Source organism: Spermophilus citellus (genome assembly GCF_964194105.1).
Source record: "Spermophilus citellus genome assembly, chromosome: 1".
Lineage (NCBI taxonomy): Eukaryota > Metazoa > Chordata > Mammalia > Rodentia > Sciuridae > Spermophilus > Spermophilus citellus.
Window position 1 is genome coordinate 268782203 of NC_138182.1, and position 15923 is coordinate 268798125.

The 15923-nt window shown below is 30.6% G+C and overlaps 1 protein-coding gene across 2 annotated transcripts in view; it reads left to right on the forward strand.

Moving 5' to 3' along the window:
• The window catches only part of NIPBL (NIPBL cohesin loading factor), a 185762-nt gene that overhangs the window by 88817 nt on the left and 81022 nt on the right, over positions 1-15923 (forward strand). For both annotated transcript variants that reach the window (XM_081307128.1, XM_081307129.1), the window contains exons 4-9: positions 205-332; positions 3467-3566; positions 4210-4361; positions 8845-9005; positions 9742-9838; positions 12279-12905. In XM_081307128.1, coding sequence (XP_081163254.1) covers positions 205-332; positions 3467-3566; positions 4210-4361; positions 8845-9005; positions 9742-9838; positions 12279-12905 — 1265 coding nt within the window. The remainder of the gene's footprint in view (positions 1-204; positions 333-3466; positions 3567-4209; positions 4362-8844; positions 9006-9741; positions 9839-12278; positions 12906-15923) is intronic.

The window sequence follows — 15923 nt, forward strand, 5'->3', positions numbered from 1 at the left end:
GTAAGTTCATAGTTCTATAATATAATGTTCGGGACATTTTTTCTCCTGTGCATAAAGTAAAATAGAAAAAGTTGTTGTTTTTAATAAGTCTGTTTCTTCCAGGGGTAGCCTCTTTGAAAATCCATGCTTTTGTACATTCTCAAATAATTTGTTTTTATCCAATAAATCTTTTTAATAAATCAATGTTTATTTTTTCAATGCCAGAGAGTTGAAAGATAACCTTGGCAGTGATGATCCTGAAGGCGATATACCAGTCTTATTGCAGGCGGTCCTGGCAAGGAGTCCTAATGTTTTCAGGGAGAAAAGCATGCAGAACAGATATGTACAAAGTGGTGAGGTTCTTAATTATTTTATTTTATTTTTATGGGTCCTATATAGAATTTGTTTTACACATGATTAAATACAAATGCATTCTCTAACGAGCTGGCTTATTACCTAGGAATGCCTGTTTGAACCTTAAATCAAGCCAAGAATAAGAAGGAAACAAATTGATAATATTCTTGTGTTTTAATGGGTAACTAAATTAATTGTGAATTAGAGCAATAAGAGTATTTTGATAAGTGTTTGGGGATCTATTAGTTTATTCAGTGAGCTTTAGAAATTTCAGACCATAGAGTTGAATTGAAAGAACTGTACATCAAATAATAAAAGTATTTGAAAAGTTTTTGAATATATATATATATATATATATATATATATATATATATAAAAAATACCAAGTATTAGTTTTATTACTGATTGTGATTATATTCATCTAGTAATTGATTTAATATCCCTGGTGCTTTAACAATAGAAAATTGGTTTACAGTAAATGTTATTAAAGAAAGATGTATTTATAATAAGTATTACTAACATTATAAAAATACCTGATACACATACATATATATTTATCTATTTTATTTATTTTTGGCATGAAGGATTGAGCCCAAGGGCACTTAAGCACTGAACCTTATTCTGAGGCCTTTTTTTTTTTTTTTTTTTTGAGACACAGTCTTGCTAAGTTGCTCAGGGCTTTTCTAAGTTGTTGAGGCTGGCTTAACCTGTGATCCTTCTGCCCCAGCCTCCTGAACTGCTGGGATTATAGGCACATGCTACCACATGTAGCACAGATAAAACATTTATTTACTTGGATAATACCTTTATATTAGAGACGTTGTGTTCTAGAGCTTATTGAATTTGGCAAGTCCAGGTGCTTTCTTGGCTCTCAAGACTAAAGTAGTCAGGGAGGGAATAGTTTACACAATTCTGTAAGGTCCAACCTACTTAATGACTAGTTGTATTCATTAATATTGTCACATTTAGTCTTGTTTACTTTATTGGTAGCATCTTTATAAAACTTCTCATTTTGTTTTCTAGTTTTATGTGTGTGTTTTCATAGTATTGCTTGTTTATTTTATGTATTTGGATGTGAGTTATATTTTTAAAGCAATTGCATAGATTCCATTTATTCCCTAGAATGCAACCATGGAAATAACTCTGCCCAACTTACCTTTCAGCAACTTGGGAACAGTTGTATAGGCAAGGACTTACACTAATAAGCTAGATTATAGTAGTAGTGCTTTCCTGAGGAATAGTCACACTGAAAGATAATATAGGGATAATTGGTTGGAAGAAAGTTTAATAAGAGTATTAAGTCTTAAAGAATATCAGTAAATATAATATTGGTTAAAGAAAGTTATCCAAACTGTTAATACTACATTTTTATAATCTATATGTTTGAATATTTAATTTGGATAGTAAATCACTCTTAAGAAGTTTTAGGTCATTCACTTTTCAGTCATATCTTTGTGTTTTATGCTATATACGCTTGCTTTTTTAGTCCAAAATGTTGTTTTATTTCTACATATCCTAGTTTTTAAAAACACAAACTATCATTTAAAAATTAACTGATTAGGGCTGGGGTTGTGGCTCAGTGGTAGAGCACTTGCCTAGTACGTGTGAGGCCCTGGGATCAATTCTCAGCACCACATTATAAATAAATAAAATAAAGGTCTATTGACAACTAAAACAATATATTAAAAGAAAAAATTTTTTTTAATTAACTGATTAATTTTTAAATTAATTGTGATTTTTTAAGGCATTTTCCTGATAATGCGATTTAAAATTTTAAAAGGTTATTTTTTGATTGCTAAATGTCAGTATGAGTCACATGTGGAAAAAACTTAATAAATACAAGTCACTTCAATCATAGGTATTTGGAACTTGAGCTAATCTGAAAGAACTATTCAAATTTTATTCATCCCTTGTATTTAGAAAACCATTGCTTTCAAACTAGTAATTTCAGCTTGTAAAAATTATAACACCTATTTCATACTATTGTACTACCTCTTTTTTAAAAAAATCCATCAACAATAGTTATAGTAATTGAATTATTAAACTATGAAACAAAACAATTTTGTGCTGAATTTGAGTAAATAGAAAGAAAGAAGCCTTTCTTTTTCGAAAGAAAGTTCAGGAATTTAAATTTTTACTACATACATAAGAAAATGCACTATTAGTGGTAGACTCTGAGGTAATTTTTGAATCCTGCTATCATTCAGTCACTGACTTGAGCACAGTTTAGGAATATATGCAGCTTCCAAACAGAGATTGGCTATAAAAATCATTTTTAAAAATCAGAGATAATAATAGATTCTATCTTCTATTTTAAAATATCTAAATAAATGAATTTTTGTTTCTCCTAGATAACAAAATGCCATTTGTGTAACAATTGAGAAACAATGTCTAGTGTGAAAATAAATATAAGAATTTGAAAACAATCCTCATGCTTTTTAGTTATATATATTCTTTTCATCCTTAAGTAAGAAGGAGTCATTTTGGAAGAGGGAAAAAGTGTATTCTGTTTTGCTTCATAAAGCATTTGGATGCAGATTGTAAGAACTGGACTTTGGGCTCCTAATTAAAGTAATATTTTAAACCTAGGATTAAACCAAAATGAAGCAAATAGCTTTCTGAGGTTAGGTTCCAAAGAAAGGAAGATGTGTATGATAAACTATTCCCATACAATGAAAAAGCTATCCAAAGTCTAGTAATTGTGTAGTGTCTGATTAGAGGTTACATAATGTGACTTCTAAAATTTCTTTTCATTTCTAAAGCTACATGATAAAACATTAAGTAAAATTTAAAAATAATAATAATCAGGACTATGGATGTAGCTCAGTGGTAGAGCATTTGCCTAGTATACACAAGGCCCTGGGTTTGATTTCAAAATTAATTGGGTTTTGCACCTCAAAATTAATCATCATCATCATCATCAACATCATCTCTGTTTCTAGTCTTAAATTACTTTTATAGAAAACGGTTTTGTAAATTGGTTCTACTTGAAATTTAAAGTCTTACAGGGTCTATATTTTGAACTTGAAAAATATGTCAAAAAAAGAACTTTTGAATGAGAAAGGATGACTGATTTAAGGAATATTTTACTATTAGAAGAAAATAACATTTAATTTTTTTATGTATTGCATAGGAATGATGATGTCTCAATATAAACTTTCTCAGAATTCCATGCACAGTAGTCCTGCATCTTCCAATTATCAACAAACCACTATCTCACATAGCCCCTCCAGGTAATATATTTGTGTATATGTAATTTATGAAGTATTATTTTCTGTGGTAAATATGTTTGTGAATATATAGTATACACATTAAGTTAATGAAATACCTAGTCTCATGAATGTGTGCCTTAAAATGTTGTATGTATATTCTAATATAATAATTGAAGTAGTTCCCATCTTAGTATTTGAATTTCACAGTAGACAAAAAAAAAAAAAATGTTTTAGATTAACAGCTAATGTGTTTGGGCTATTGATAGAACTCAGTGGTAGGACATTTGCCAAGTATGCAGGAAGCACTGAGTCTGATCTCCAGCCCCTCAAACAAAACAAAACCACAAACAAATAAAAAATGATGAATTTGAGATAAATAAGAAATTTGTAGAGTAGATTGTATTTTAAGGAGCATAGCTTTGTATCTCTTAATCAAATTGGTACTTTTATGTTGGTTAACTGAATTACCTCAGTATTTAACTGCTTAGTTGAACCCATATTATGAATTGTGAATGATTTTTGTGTTTTCAACTTTGCAGTTTTCTTTTTGTTTGCATAGACTTTATTATATATAAATTAGTTAAAAGAATTTTATGACAGTGAAATTTCAAGGGATAGCATGTTTCTTTTCCTGATATTTTTTTCTTTGGGGTTTGGGTTATAGCCGGTTTGTGCCACCACAGACAAGCTCTGGGAACAGATTTATGCCACAACAAAATAGCCCAGTGCCTAGTCCATATGCCCCACAAAGTCCTGCAGGATACATGCCATATTCTCATCCTTCAAGTTACACAACACATCCACAGATGCAGCAAGGTAAGAAAGTTATTTGTTACTTTATTGGGAATACCTAAATACCTATAGTGCCAAGAAAGTTTATTTTCTTTGTTTTATAATTTTTAAAACAAACTGAAATATTATGTTTAATTGTCAATCTTTATTATTATATGTCTTAAATCATTTAAAAATGTTACATTTATCAATTGGGAAATTGTCATTTAGGATCTTTGGATCAGGATATTACATAATTATATTTAGTTAAGATCTGTTCTGTTACTTGGACTTTCTTTTTATAATAGCACCAAACCAAAGAGCAATTAGGATTTAATTGGTAAAGTATATACTGTGAATAACTTTATGTAAGTATTTATCCTATCATAGAGGAAAATAAATGATTTTAGTGCAAAATTTTCTGGTATTAGATTATCAATTCTCAATTTATTGCTAGCTCTCAATATTGTAATATTGATATTATAATATTCTATTGCTTTCAGTTGCATTTCATGGCTGCTAAATAGTTTATTAGTATAAATGTTTTTTACTTTTTTTGAAAGATCCTTAAAAATCAGAAAATATTTTTGTACTGAATAATTAATAGCAAGTTTTAAACATTTGCTGTCATTCATTACTTCCTATATGTGTGTTCTTATTTTTTATTATACCCAGAGTCAAAATGTACTTCATTGTTAAACTTTTTAACTTATAAACTTTTAAGCTGAATTATCAAAACAGACAGCTTCTAGTTTTCTAAACATGTGATTTACTTTCCCATTTCCCAAAACTAGATAATTAAATATTAGGTTGAGCCTGTTTTATATACTAACTCAAGGAGAAACAGGAAGACAAATCACGTTTGGAATATATACAGTTATTGAATTTAGACTGAGTGATAAACAATATGTGTATGTATTATATATGTAGATTCTTAATATTTATAAAATATTGGCACACAAAGTATGAGGAACATTTTTTTTTTTTAAGAGAGAGAGAGAGAGAGAGAATATTTATTTTTTTTAGTTTTCAGTGGACACAACATCTTTGTTTGTATGTGGTGCTGAGGATCGAACCCAGGCCTCATGCATGCCAGGCAAGCGCGCTACCACTTGAGCCACATCCCCAGCCCGAGGAACATTTTTAATATAATTAATCAGAAAACAGATGACAAAAGATCACATTTGTTCTCTTGTAAATGACCATATACACATCAGTATGTGTAGGAAAGAACATCAGTTTTTACTCTTAAGTTCTATTAATGTTTTTTAGCAAAATAAATTTAGCTTCTTAAAAAGAAACCAAAAAAGAAATATATGTAGTTGAAGGCCCTGTTCAGTAATGACTTGTTTCTTGAAATTTTCAAATCCTTGACGAATTTAAAATGTTTCTTAGAGATTGATCCCACCCAGATATTAAAGTTATTCTAGGGGCTGTGGCTCAAGCGGTAGCGCGCTCGCCTGGCATGCGTGCGGCCCGGGTTCGATCCTCAGCACCACATACCAACAAAGATGTTGTGTCCGCCGAGAACTAAAAAATAAATATTAAAAATTCTCTCTCTCTCCTCTCTAAATATTAAAAATTCTCTCTCTCTCCCCTCTCTCACTCTCTCTTTAAAAAAAAAAAAAAAAAAAAAAAAACCAAAAAAGAAATATATGTAGTTGAAGGCCCTGTTCAGTAATGACTTGTTTCTTGAAAATTTCAAATCCTTGACGAATTTAAAATGTTTCTTAGAGATTGATCCCACCCAGATATTAAAGTTATTCTAAATTTAAAAAATAATAATCTGGCAGGAAATGTGTAAGTCAGTAGAACAAAAGAATTTTTAAAATAGAGCAATTTAACTTATGAAAAAGATAACATTTAAAACATTTTTTTCAACTTTATAAAAAATTTAAGAATGAAGGAAGAGTTTAATCGTGCACAATGAATCCCTTCACCAATGAGCATCATGACACTTTGTCCTTAAATATATGTCAAGAAGAGGATTTTCCTTAAAAAAAAGTACAAGAATTTACCATTGAAAAAAAATTTTAAGAACAGTTCTATAGAATCATCTAATATCTAGTCTATATTCGTTTTCACCTATTGTTCTAAATGTCTTTAACATATATACATATGTTACCTATTGCTCTAAATGTCTTTAACATATATATATGTTAAAGACATTTAGAACAATATATACATATATAAAGAAAGACTAGTGTATATACATATATATGCTTTTTTTCTTCTCAAAATATAATGTAATTTCTCACACATCATATTTGTTTTTTTCATCTGTTTTGGCTCTTGGAATCTAAAACAGTTCTATACTATTTTTCCCATCTAATAATTTTTTCTTTTTGAAGAGACTGTACCTCTATTTTTGGAGAATATCTTGTATACTAGACTTCATAGTTGGCTTAATTGATTTACTGATATGCCCCCTATATTTTTTTTAATAAATGAGATGTTAGCTTTAAAGGTTGTATTCATTTTCAAGTACATATTTTTAGCAAGATTATTACATAGGTAATGTGTACTTTATGTTGCATCACATGAGAAAGCATATAATACCCACTGGTCCAATTAGGTAGAGTGACAGGTAGAGATCATCTGATCATAGTACATATTTTTTCTTTTGCAATTTCTAAGTAATGTGTGGGCTGATATTTTACAATTATAAAAATATCCTATTTCCTATTAATTTTTAACCTAAAGGGTTTAGAATCCAGTGATTCTCATTTCATCAGTTTTTATACTGGTCATTAGAAAATGATGAGATTTTTAATTCTGAAATTCTAAAGATGACATATTTAAATCAGTAAGAATGGATTATTTAATAAACAATGTTGGTGAATGTCTAGGTATTTTGAAAAGTTAGTTGGATTCCTGGATTATTTCAAACAAAATTATTCTATAATTATAAGTATGAACTTTTAAATAAATTAACACTTTCAATGAAAACAAGATTTTTAGGAATAAATTTGATAAAAGATGTATAAGACCTTTGTGGAGAAAATTATAAAACTCGTGAAATAAAGGAAGACTTAGAAAATGGAGAGATATAACATCTTTATGGATGGAAAGACTTATTAGTAGGATAAAGATTATTGTTTTCCCCAAATTGTAAATTCAATACAGTATTACTAAAAATACCAGTTAGTGTGAAACTTAACCTACTTCCAAAGCTGAATTATCAAAACAGATAATTATCAAAACAGGGTTGGGGCTGTAGCTTGGTGGCATAGCACTTGCTGAGCATATGTGAGGCACTAGGTTCAATTCTCAGCACCATATAAAAATAAATTTAAAAAACTGTATTGTGTCCATCTACAACTAAAAAGAATAGAATAATATTTTTAAAAGGCAAGTCATATAAGCTAACAGAAATCAAGATTTGTTAAAATATTAGTACATGTATGGGAAGAGAAACGTTGTTACTTTCGTTGAACATGATGAAGCATCTAGGAATATACCCATAACAAATAAAAATGTTATACATATGGTATTATATTTTAACAGGGGAAAGAATTATTTTTTAAAATAATGGTATGAAATAATTAGATACTCATAGAAAAAAGTAAAACAGGATCACTATTATAAATTATACATGGATTAAAGATCTTCATGTGAAATTATCAAACTTTTACAAGAAAATGTAGGAGACTGCCCTTTTATAACTGTGTTAAGAAGAGACTCTGAATGGCCAATATACATGAAAAGATGCTTAGATTCTCTAGTAATCAAGAAAATACACATTACAGTGACTGAAAGAGATATTTCCCACCGTCATGATGACAAAAATTATTGGCAGAATAGTCAGAATTATCATATAATACTGATGAATATAAGTAGCTACTTGGTAATATTTAGTAAGATTTTAATATGGGCATATGCAGTCATTTTACTTGAATTGATGCCCAGAGTTCATATTATTTGTAAAAAGATCCATGTGTAAGATTATACATTGCAGCATTGTTTATGAGAGCCAAAAATTAAAAGCAATCTTCATGTCCCAATATAATAATTAATAAATTGTGTAATTATACAGCAGAATATTTGTAATTATTTATTTAACACAAATGAAATACAACTACATATTTTAAAAATGGGTATGCTTCAGTATAATGAGTTCAAAGGCAAGTTATAGAAAGATATATAAATGTGTCATTTACAATGTTGTAACCCCCAAAATGCCATGTATTATTTAGGAATATATTCATTTTCAATAAAAGTGTAAATATATGCGTAGGTAGAGTGAACTCTTACATCAAAATAGTAGTTACTTCTAGGAAATATGGGGAAGGGAATAGAGGAAAGGAATATACAAATACAGAGATACAACCATATCTGTAATATTTTACTTTTCAAAAGTAGATCTGAATGATATCTGACACAGTTTGATCAAATTGAGAATCAATATATGAGTGTTCATTTTATATTATTCTCTATAATTTCTGCATGCTTAAAATTTTTCTTGTGAACAGTTCTCTAAGAATTTTAAAAGTTTATTTTTATAAACCTGTTTTTATTCTTATTCTAGCATCAGTATCAAGTCCCATTGTTGCAGGTGGTTTGAGAAACATACATGATAATAAAGTGTCTGGTCCGTTATCTGGCAATTCAGCTAATCATCATGCTGATAATCCTAGACATGGCTCAAGTGACGACTACCTACACATGGTGCACAGGCTAAGTAGTGACGTATGTAATATGTTAGTTATCATTAAGGTAATAAAATAATTCTAGTGTTTGTCACATAACCTAGCATTTTTACTCCACAATTTAAAGGACACCAACTGTCCATAATTCTTGTGTATCAAGAATTATGCTAGGTACTGAAAGTCTGTTAACATGGTTCCTATACCCAGAGTTCCAGTCTAGACCAGTGTTAACTTTCTATTTTAATTTAATACTGCTTACACCAAAATAGTGTCTTTAAATAATGACCCTTTATTTATTAGTACCTGGCTCTTCTTCTCAGTACAAAGTTTGTTTTTTTCCCTTCCTGAAATTTAATGTTGCCTTGGTGTTATTAAAATACTTGATACATTAAAAATTTGCTTTATTGTGGATTTGGCTATATTTTCATGTAAGCTACATATATTTAAGGATAACAGATAACAATGGATTCTGCCCTGAAGATATGTATAGCCTTGTAGATTGTTCCTAGCTTTTTTTGTAGAAAGTGGCAAACCAAAATGGAGCATATGAGTAATACCAGTTTTCTTATTCATTGCCATGCTTAGACTATTGATTTTTTGGATACAATTTCAGTTCTTTAAGATATATCAGGAAGAAAACAGGGAAGTGCAGAAGAACTATGCTATTAAATTCCAGCACTTTACCTGTCATTAATTTATGTCTTTTACTGGTTTTCTAAGATATCTATAAAACCTCTCCTAGCATGCAAAATACAAATTTTGTACTCTGGTCATAGGATGGAGATTCTTCAACAATGAGAAATGCTGCACCTTTTCCTTTGAGGTCTCCACAGCCAGTATGCTCCCCTGCTGGAAGCGATGGAACCCCTAAAGGTATTATTTGAATTAAAAATTTCCTTCAGCATATTTAAAGTCAAGTAAATAACTAAAACCTTCTTAAAAAGATACCAGATGGTACTATCTTGTTTTTAGCTGAAGAAGAAGTAGTAGTAAACCTGCCTTTGATTTATTCATCAACCATATTCTTTAAATCCCAGTTAACCCTTTGATATTGTTCTCAATAACAAATCCAGTGATCTTTTCATACCACAGCTTTTTTTATTTTTTTAACATATATATTTTTTAAGTTGTTGATAGACCTTTATTTAATTATTTTATTTATTTATATGTAGTGCTGAGAATGGAACCCAGTGCCTTATGCATGCCAGGCAAATGTGCTACCGCTGAGCCACAGCCCTCAAACCACAACTTCTTAATTTCTCTTAAATATTTGAAATCTTTGATCAGTTGTCATCACTTTCAATTCTAAAAAAGCCTATTTCATACTAAGCTCACCTGCTTTTCTCCTAGTCTCTTCATTGATGTTTTTTCTCTTCCCTTTTCTTCTTTCTATTCTTCTCCTCATTTTTCTTTTTTCTTTTTAAGTCTTTTCCCTACTCTCATTTCTCAAAATTTCTGGCATTGTACTTTTTATTTAACTACCATTGTGGTTTTTTTCTTGGCTCTTTTACTCAGATGGTGTGTTTTGTACTGGGGAGTAAACCCAGGGATACAATACCACTGAGCCACACCCCCAACCCTATTTGCTTATTTTTTAAAATTTTACCTTTTCAGTTGTAGATGGACATAATACCTTTATTTTATTTATTTTTAAACTTTTGGGGGTTGTATATGGACTCTCAGTGCCTGTTTTGTTTTTATGTGGTGCTAGGGTGGAACCCAGTGTCTCACACTTGTGAGGCAAGTGCTCTACTGCTGAGCTACAACTCCAGCCCTATTTTATTTATTTTTATGTGGTACTGAGAATCGAACCCCATGCCTCATGTGCATGGCAAACCTGCACCAGTGAACTACAATCCTAGCCCCTTTATTTTTTATTTTGAAACAGGGTCTTACTAAGTTGCTGAAGCTAGCCTCAAACTTGTGATCATCCTGCATCATTCTCCCCTGTTGCTAGTATTACAAGTGTGTACCACCATGCCTGACTTTCTTTTACTCAGTTTTGATGGCAACATTGATTGCTTTTGGGAACAGGGCTCCTAAATTAATCTTTGGCTCTAGTGTTGTCTCCAAAGTTATAATGTTTCTTTTCCAGGAAAATGTTCTTATACCTACTGTATTTCAAATTTATTTTCAGCATTATTCTGCTATTCCTCTCTCTCTTAATATAATTCCAGTCCTGCATCATCTTGACTTAAAATTTTGAAGTCATCATAATTCTTTATTTACCAAATATATCCTGTTCTGTTACCTTCCTAAATCTCACATCTGCTTTCATTTCTGCTTATTAAAATTCTATCTGTTCTTCTAGGTCTCTATTAAGTGTTAATCTTTGAGCCAAGCTCAGTGACTCACGCCTATAATCCCAGCAGCTCCAGAGGCTGAGGAGGAAAGTTCAAAGCCAGCCTCAGCAAATTAGCAAGGCCCTAAGCAACTCAGTGAGACTCTGTCTCTAAATAAAATACACACACACACACACCAAAAAAAAAAAAAAAAAAGACTAGTGGTGTGACTCAGTGGTTAAATACGCCTAGGTTCAATTCCCAGTATCAGAAAAAGGGAAAAAAACAAAAAGAATGTGATCCTTGATCCTTCATGGACCCTTCCATCATTTCTTTAAGTCATTAGTTAATATTTTTTATATGATTTTATTAAGTCCAGGTGCTAGAAGTTTTAGAAATACTTAAAAATTATAGTCAGGTAATTTTACTTATTAGATTTTGTTGGAAAAGAATGCTTCACGTTTGGGCTTGTATCTCAACAGTAGAGTGCTCATCTAGCACGTGCGAGGCACTGGGTTCCATCATCAGCACCACATAAAAATAACCAAACAAATGTCCAACTACAACTAAAATATATATATATATATATAAAAGAATATTTCACGTTTTAAAATTAACATAGCTACTTAATATGCAGTATAACTAATATTTTTATTAGTGCATGAAAATGTCTAATTATAGCCATCTGTAACATGGGATATGTTTAAAGATATGGTAAAGATTTTATTTACCAGATAGTGTTCAACTGTTTTATTAGAGACATTATTCGTGTGGTAAAAGTTTTGCCTTTATGAGCCATTTTAATCTTATAATAATGTATTTTCAGGGATTAAAACCCCAGCTTCTGCAAGAGAAAACAGCAAGTGAATGATATATAAAGCATCTTGTTCAATTCTGACAAAAGTGCTTAGATAAGATAATTTTTTAATATTCTATCTTTACTGTATTGTCACTTTTATAATATTTCTATCACACTATAAGAAAATATAAAATGAGCACAACTGATTATTTCTATTGAATTATTTTTCTAGGATCAAGACCACCTTTAATTCTACAATCTCAGCCTCTACCTTGTTCATCACCTCGGGATGTTCCACCAGACATCTTGTTAGATTCTCCAGAAAGAAAACAAAAGAAACAAAAGAAAATGAAATTAGGCAAGGATGAAAAAGACCAGAGTGAGAAAGCTGCAATGTATGATATAATTAGTTCTCCATCCAAGGACTCTACTAAACTTACATTAAGACTTTCTCGTGTTAGGTCTTCAGACATGGACCAGCAAGAGGATATGCTTTCTGGTATGGAAAATAGCAATGTTTCAGAAAATGATATTCCTTTTAATGTGCAGTACCCAGGACAGACTTCAAAAACACCCATTACTCCACAGGATGTAAACCGCCCACTAAACGCTGCTCAGTGTTTGTCACAGCAAGAACAAACAGCATTCCTTCCAGCAAATCAAGTGCCTGTTTTACAACAGAACACTTCAGTTGCTACAAAACAACCCCAGACTTCTGTGGTACAGAATCAGCAACAGGTATCACAACAGGGACCTATATATGATGAAGTGGAATTGGATGCATTGGCTGAAATTGAACGAATAGAGAGGGAATCTGCTATTGAAAGGGAGCGCTTTTCAAAAGAAGTTCAAGATAAAGGTAAGATAATCTCATTACCACTTCAACATCTGGACAAATGTGCAATTAATTCTTTGTTTTTTCTCATATATATATATATATATTACTAATTTTTATACCTCAGAAACTAAATTCTTAATTTCATTTTTTATGCAAAGCAACTCTCAGATTTGGTATTTTTCTCTACTGCAGATCTGTCATCTATTATGCACTATATGATTTTACTTGCTTGTATTTTTCTACTAAAATGAACAATTTTTATATCACATGCTTTTTTCATAAATTATGTTAGTGTAATAGTGCATCTTCAACTTTCTTCCCCCAAACAAATTTAAATACTATAAAATTATTTTAAAGCAAGTACATTTAAGAAACATTTATCTGTAGGCTTATTAAGTAGTAAGATATTTCACTAGGTTAATAAGCATATCTTGATATATGATCTTTTTTTTGGTAATGAGCAAATTACAGAAAAGATTTTAAGTTAATAGCAAACTTTAAGCAAGGATCTTTTTATGGTGGTTAGTTATTGTTCCCTTTTTATCTAATATATTAAGATCAAGTTGGAAGACGGCCCACCTATTCTATGAGTTTATAGGCTTACTTAATTAATGCTTTGTAATTACATTCTAATCAAACAAAAGTAAGTCCCTAGAATGTTCTTAAATATTTGATATGAAAGATGGTGGAATGCGATGGACATTATTATTCTAGGTACATGTATAACCACTCATGGTATGATGCTATATCATGTACAATCAGGGAAGTGAAAAGTTGTGCTCTAATTGTGTACAATGAATCACAATACATTCTGCTGTTGTATCTATCTAATTGAAATAAATAAAATTTATTTTAAAAATTAATAAGAATGATATTTAAGGGAGACCAATGAATCAGTTATTAAAATTAGTAAATAATTTATGAATTTGCTGTCTTTGCAAATGCATACACACATTTGATATAATCCAAACCTAAAATATGCTTTGTAAATTATTTTTATGATTAAAACATTCTAGATTGATAAACTATTCTAATATAGATTTTAAATTATATAAATTCCAAAGTGTATGTCCTTTTTTAACCTCTTATAAAAGTATATGCATGTCAAGTGATGGTAGCAAATTACTCAGCTTCTCTTGATATTAATCTACTCCAAATTCCAGAATCCTACAACAGTCATTTTTGCCAGAAATATGCACAGTAGTGATTGTCTGACCCAGTAATATAAATTTCATAGAGAACTGAATTTCTGCATGAAATTTAATCTGTTATGGGAAACTGGGTTTTTAAAAAGGAATGTAATTTTTAAATGATTTTTTTAGTAGTTGTTGATAGAACGAAAAATGAAGTGGTGAAATTTTTTAAAACTTTCCTGAACTTTTATTGTATCACATTTGTTGCACACAAAATGTTTACTTTTAGAAACGGAAGAAAAGTGAAAGTATTAAATAGTTGTATTTGCATATTAGCAAACTCGTTTTATGCTGCTAACTTCTTTGGAGAATAAACAAAATCAACAAGATATACTGTTCTTGTGAAAAGTTATAATGTATGTTTTACTTTCACTTATCTAAACAGTTTTCTCTGTAATCTGATTGTGTGGCCATAACAAAGGTAACTGAAAAGCTCAATGAACAGAGTTGGGTTTACAGTTTTGGTGAAGATATAGTTTTCTGTTGCTATCAGGATTAAAGTAGGTTTTGCTGGCTTCATATTAGAGTTGTCATTTCTAAGTTGTTTTTCTGAAAGCCTTGTTGTTTTCCATAGATTTGTTTTACTTTTAGAATCTAACCTTTGATTTAAACCTGTTTTTTTTTTTTTTTGCATTCAATTTCTGCACTGTGTGATGGAAGTGTGTGTGTGTGTGTGTGTGTGTGTGTGTGTGTGTGTGTGTGTGTGAAATACCTTGAGATTTTGGAAAGGTTAAGGGTTCATATACGTTGTTGCTACGAGGTTTTAGGTGAGGTCACAAATCAAAGTGAAATTCTAACGAAGTAGTAATTTTATAATCAGCCCTTGATCGATGAAATACTTCATCATTGGTTATCTTATTTTTACTTTTTAGGACTGAATTCCAAATTGACTTTATGTGTGTGTGTGTGTGTGTGTGTGTGTGTGTATTTTAGTTGTCAATGAACTATTTATTTATATGTGGTGCTGAGAATCAAACCAGTGCCTCATACATACTAAGCAAGCACTCTATCACTGAGCCACAATCCCAGCCCCAAATTGACTTTTAATGTATTTAGTGTACGTGGCACTAAGAATTTTTTTTTTTTTCACAATGAGAAATAAGTAAACAAGACTACTTACCTACATGATTTTACTGAGAGCTCTGCTCTTGGGTCTTGAGTTTGTTTGCCAATATTATATGCTATCAGAAATATTCCTTTCAGTAACCAGAAATAAAAACTTTATATCTTATAAATAAGATTATAAAGTTTAGCTTGAGCACAGTGATGCATTTCTATAATCCCAGCTACCCAGGAGACCGAGGTAGAAAGATCACAAGTTTAAGGCCACCCTGAGCAATTTAGCAAGACTGTGTAAGTCTCTAGTACTTAAAAAAAAAAGAAAAACTTCAGCAAACATAGCTGATAATTATGGAATTCAAGAAAGAGACTAGAATAGTCTTTTTACCTAGGCTGTAGAAGAACCTAATATACCCTGGTTCCATACTTAGGAGACCCTTTTCTGGCTGTTAGAAAATTTCTGTCCCTTTGGCCTTTTTTTCCTTCTTTAGACAGTTCTTATGTATACACTGATACAGTAATTCTGTAACATACTCTGTTATAATAGTCCAAAAGGACATTTTTATCAGTCTTTTTGCTAATACTATTAACATCTGTAATTATATAAATTAATTTTAAAGGGCTAATCATCTTTGCTTCTGGGATGACCTGTCATTGACATTAATAACTCCTTCATGTGCTGACAATTCCTGCTTTCTTTTGTCAAAGAGGAAGTTTCTTTGTGTATCTGCCTATTTCATCTTTTCCAAGGTCCACTTTCCATGTTAGCAAGTACAAGGAATGGCAT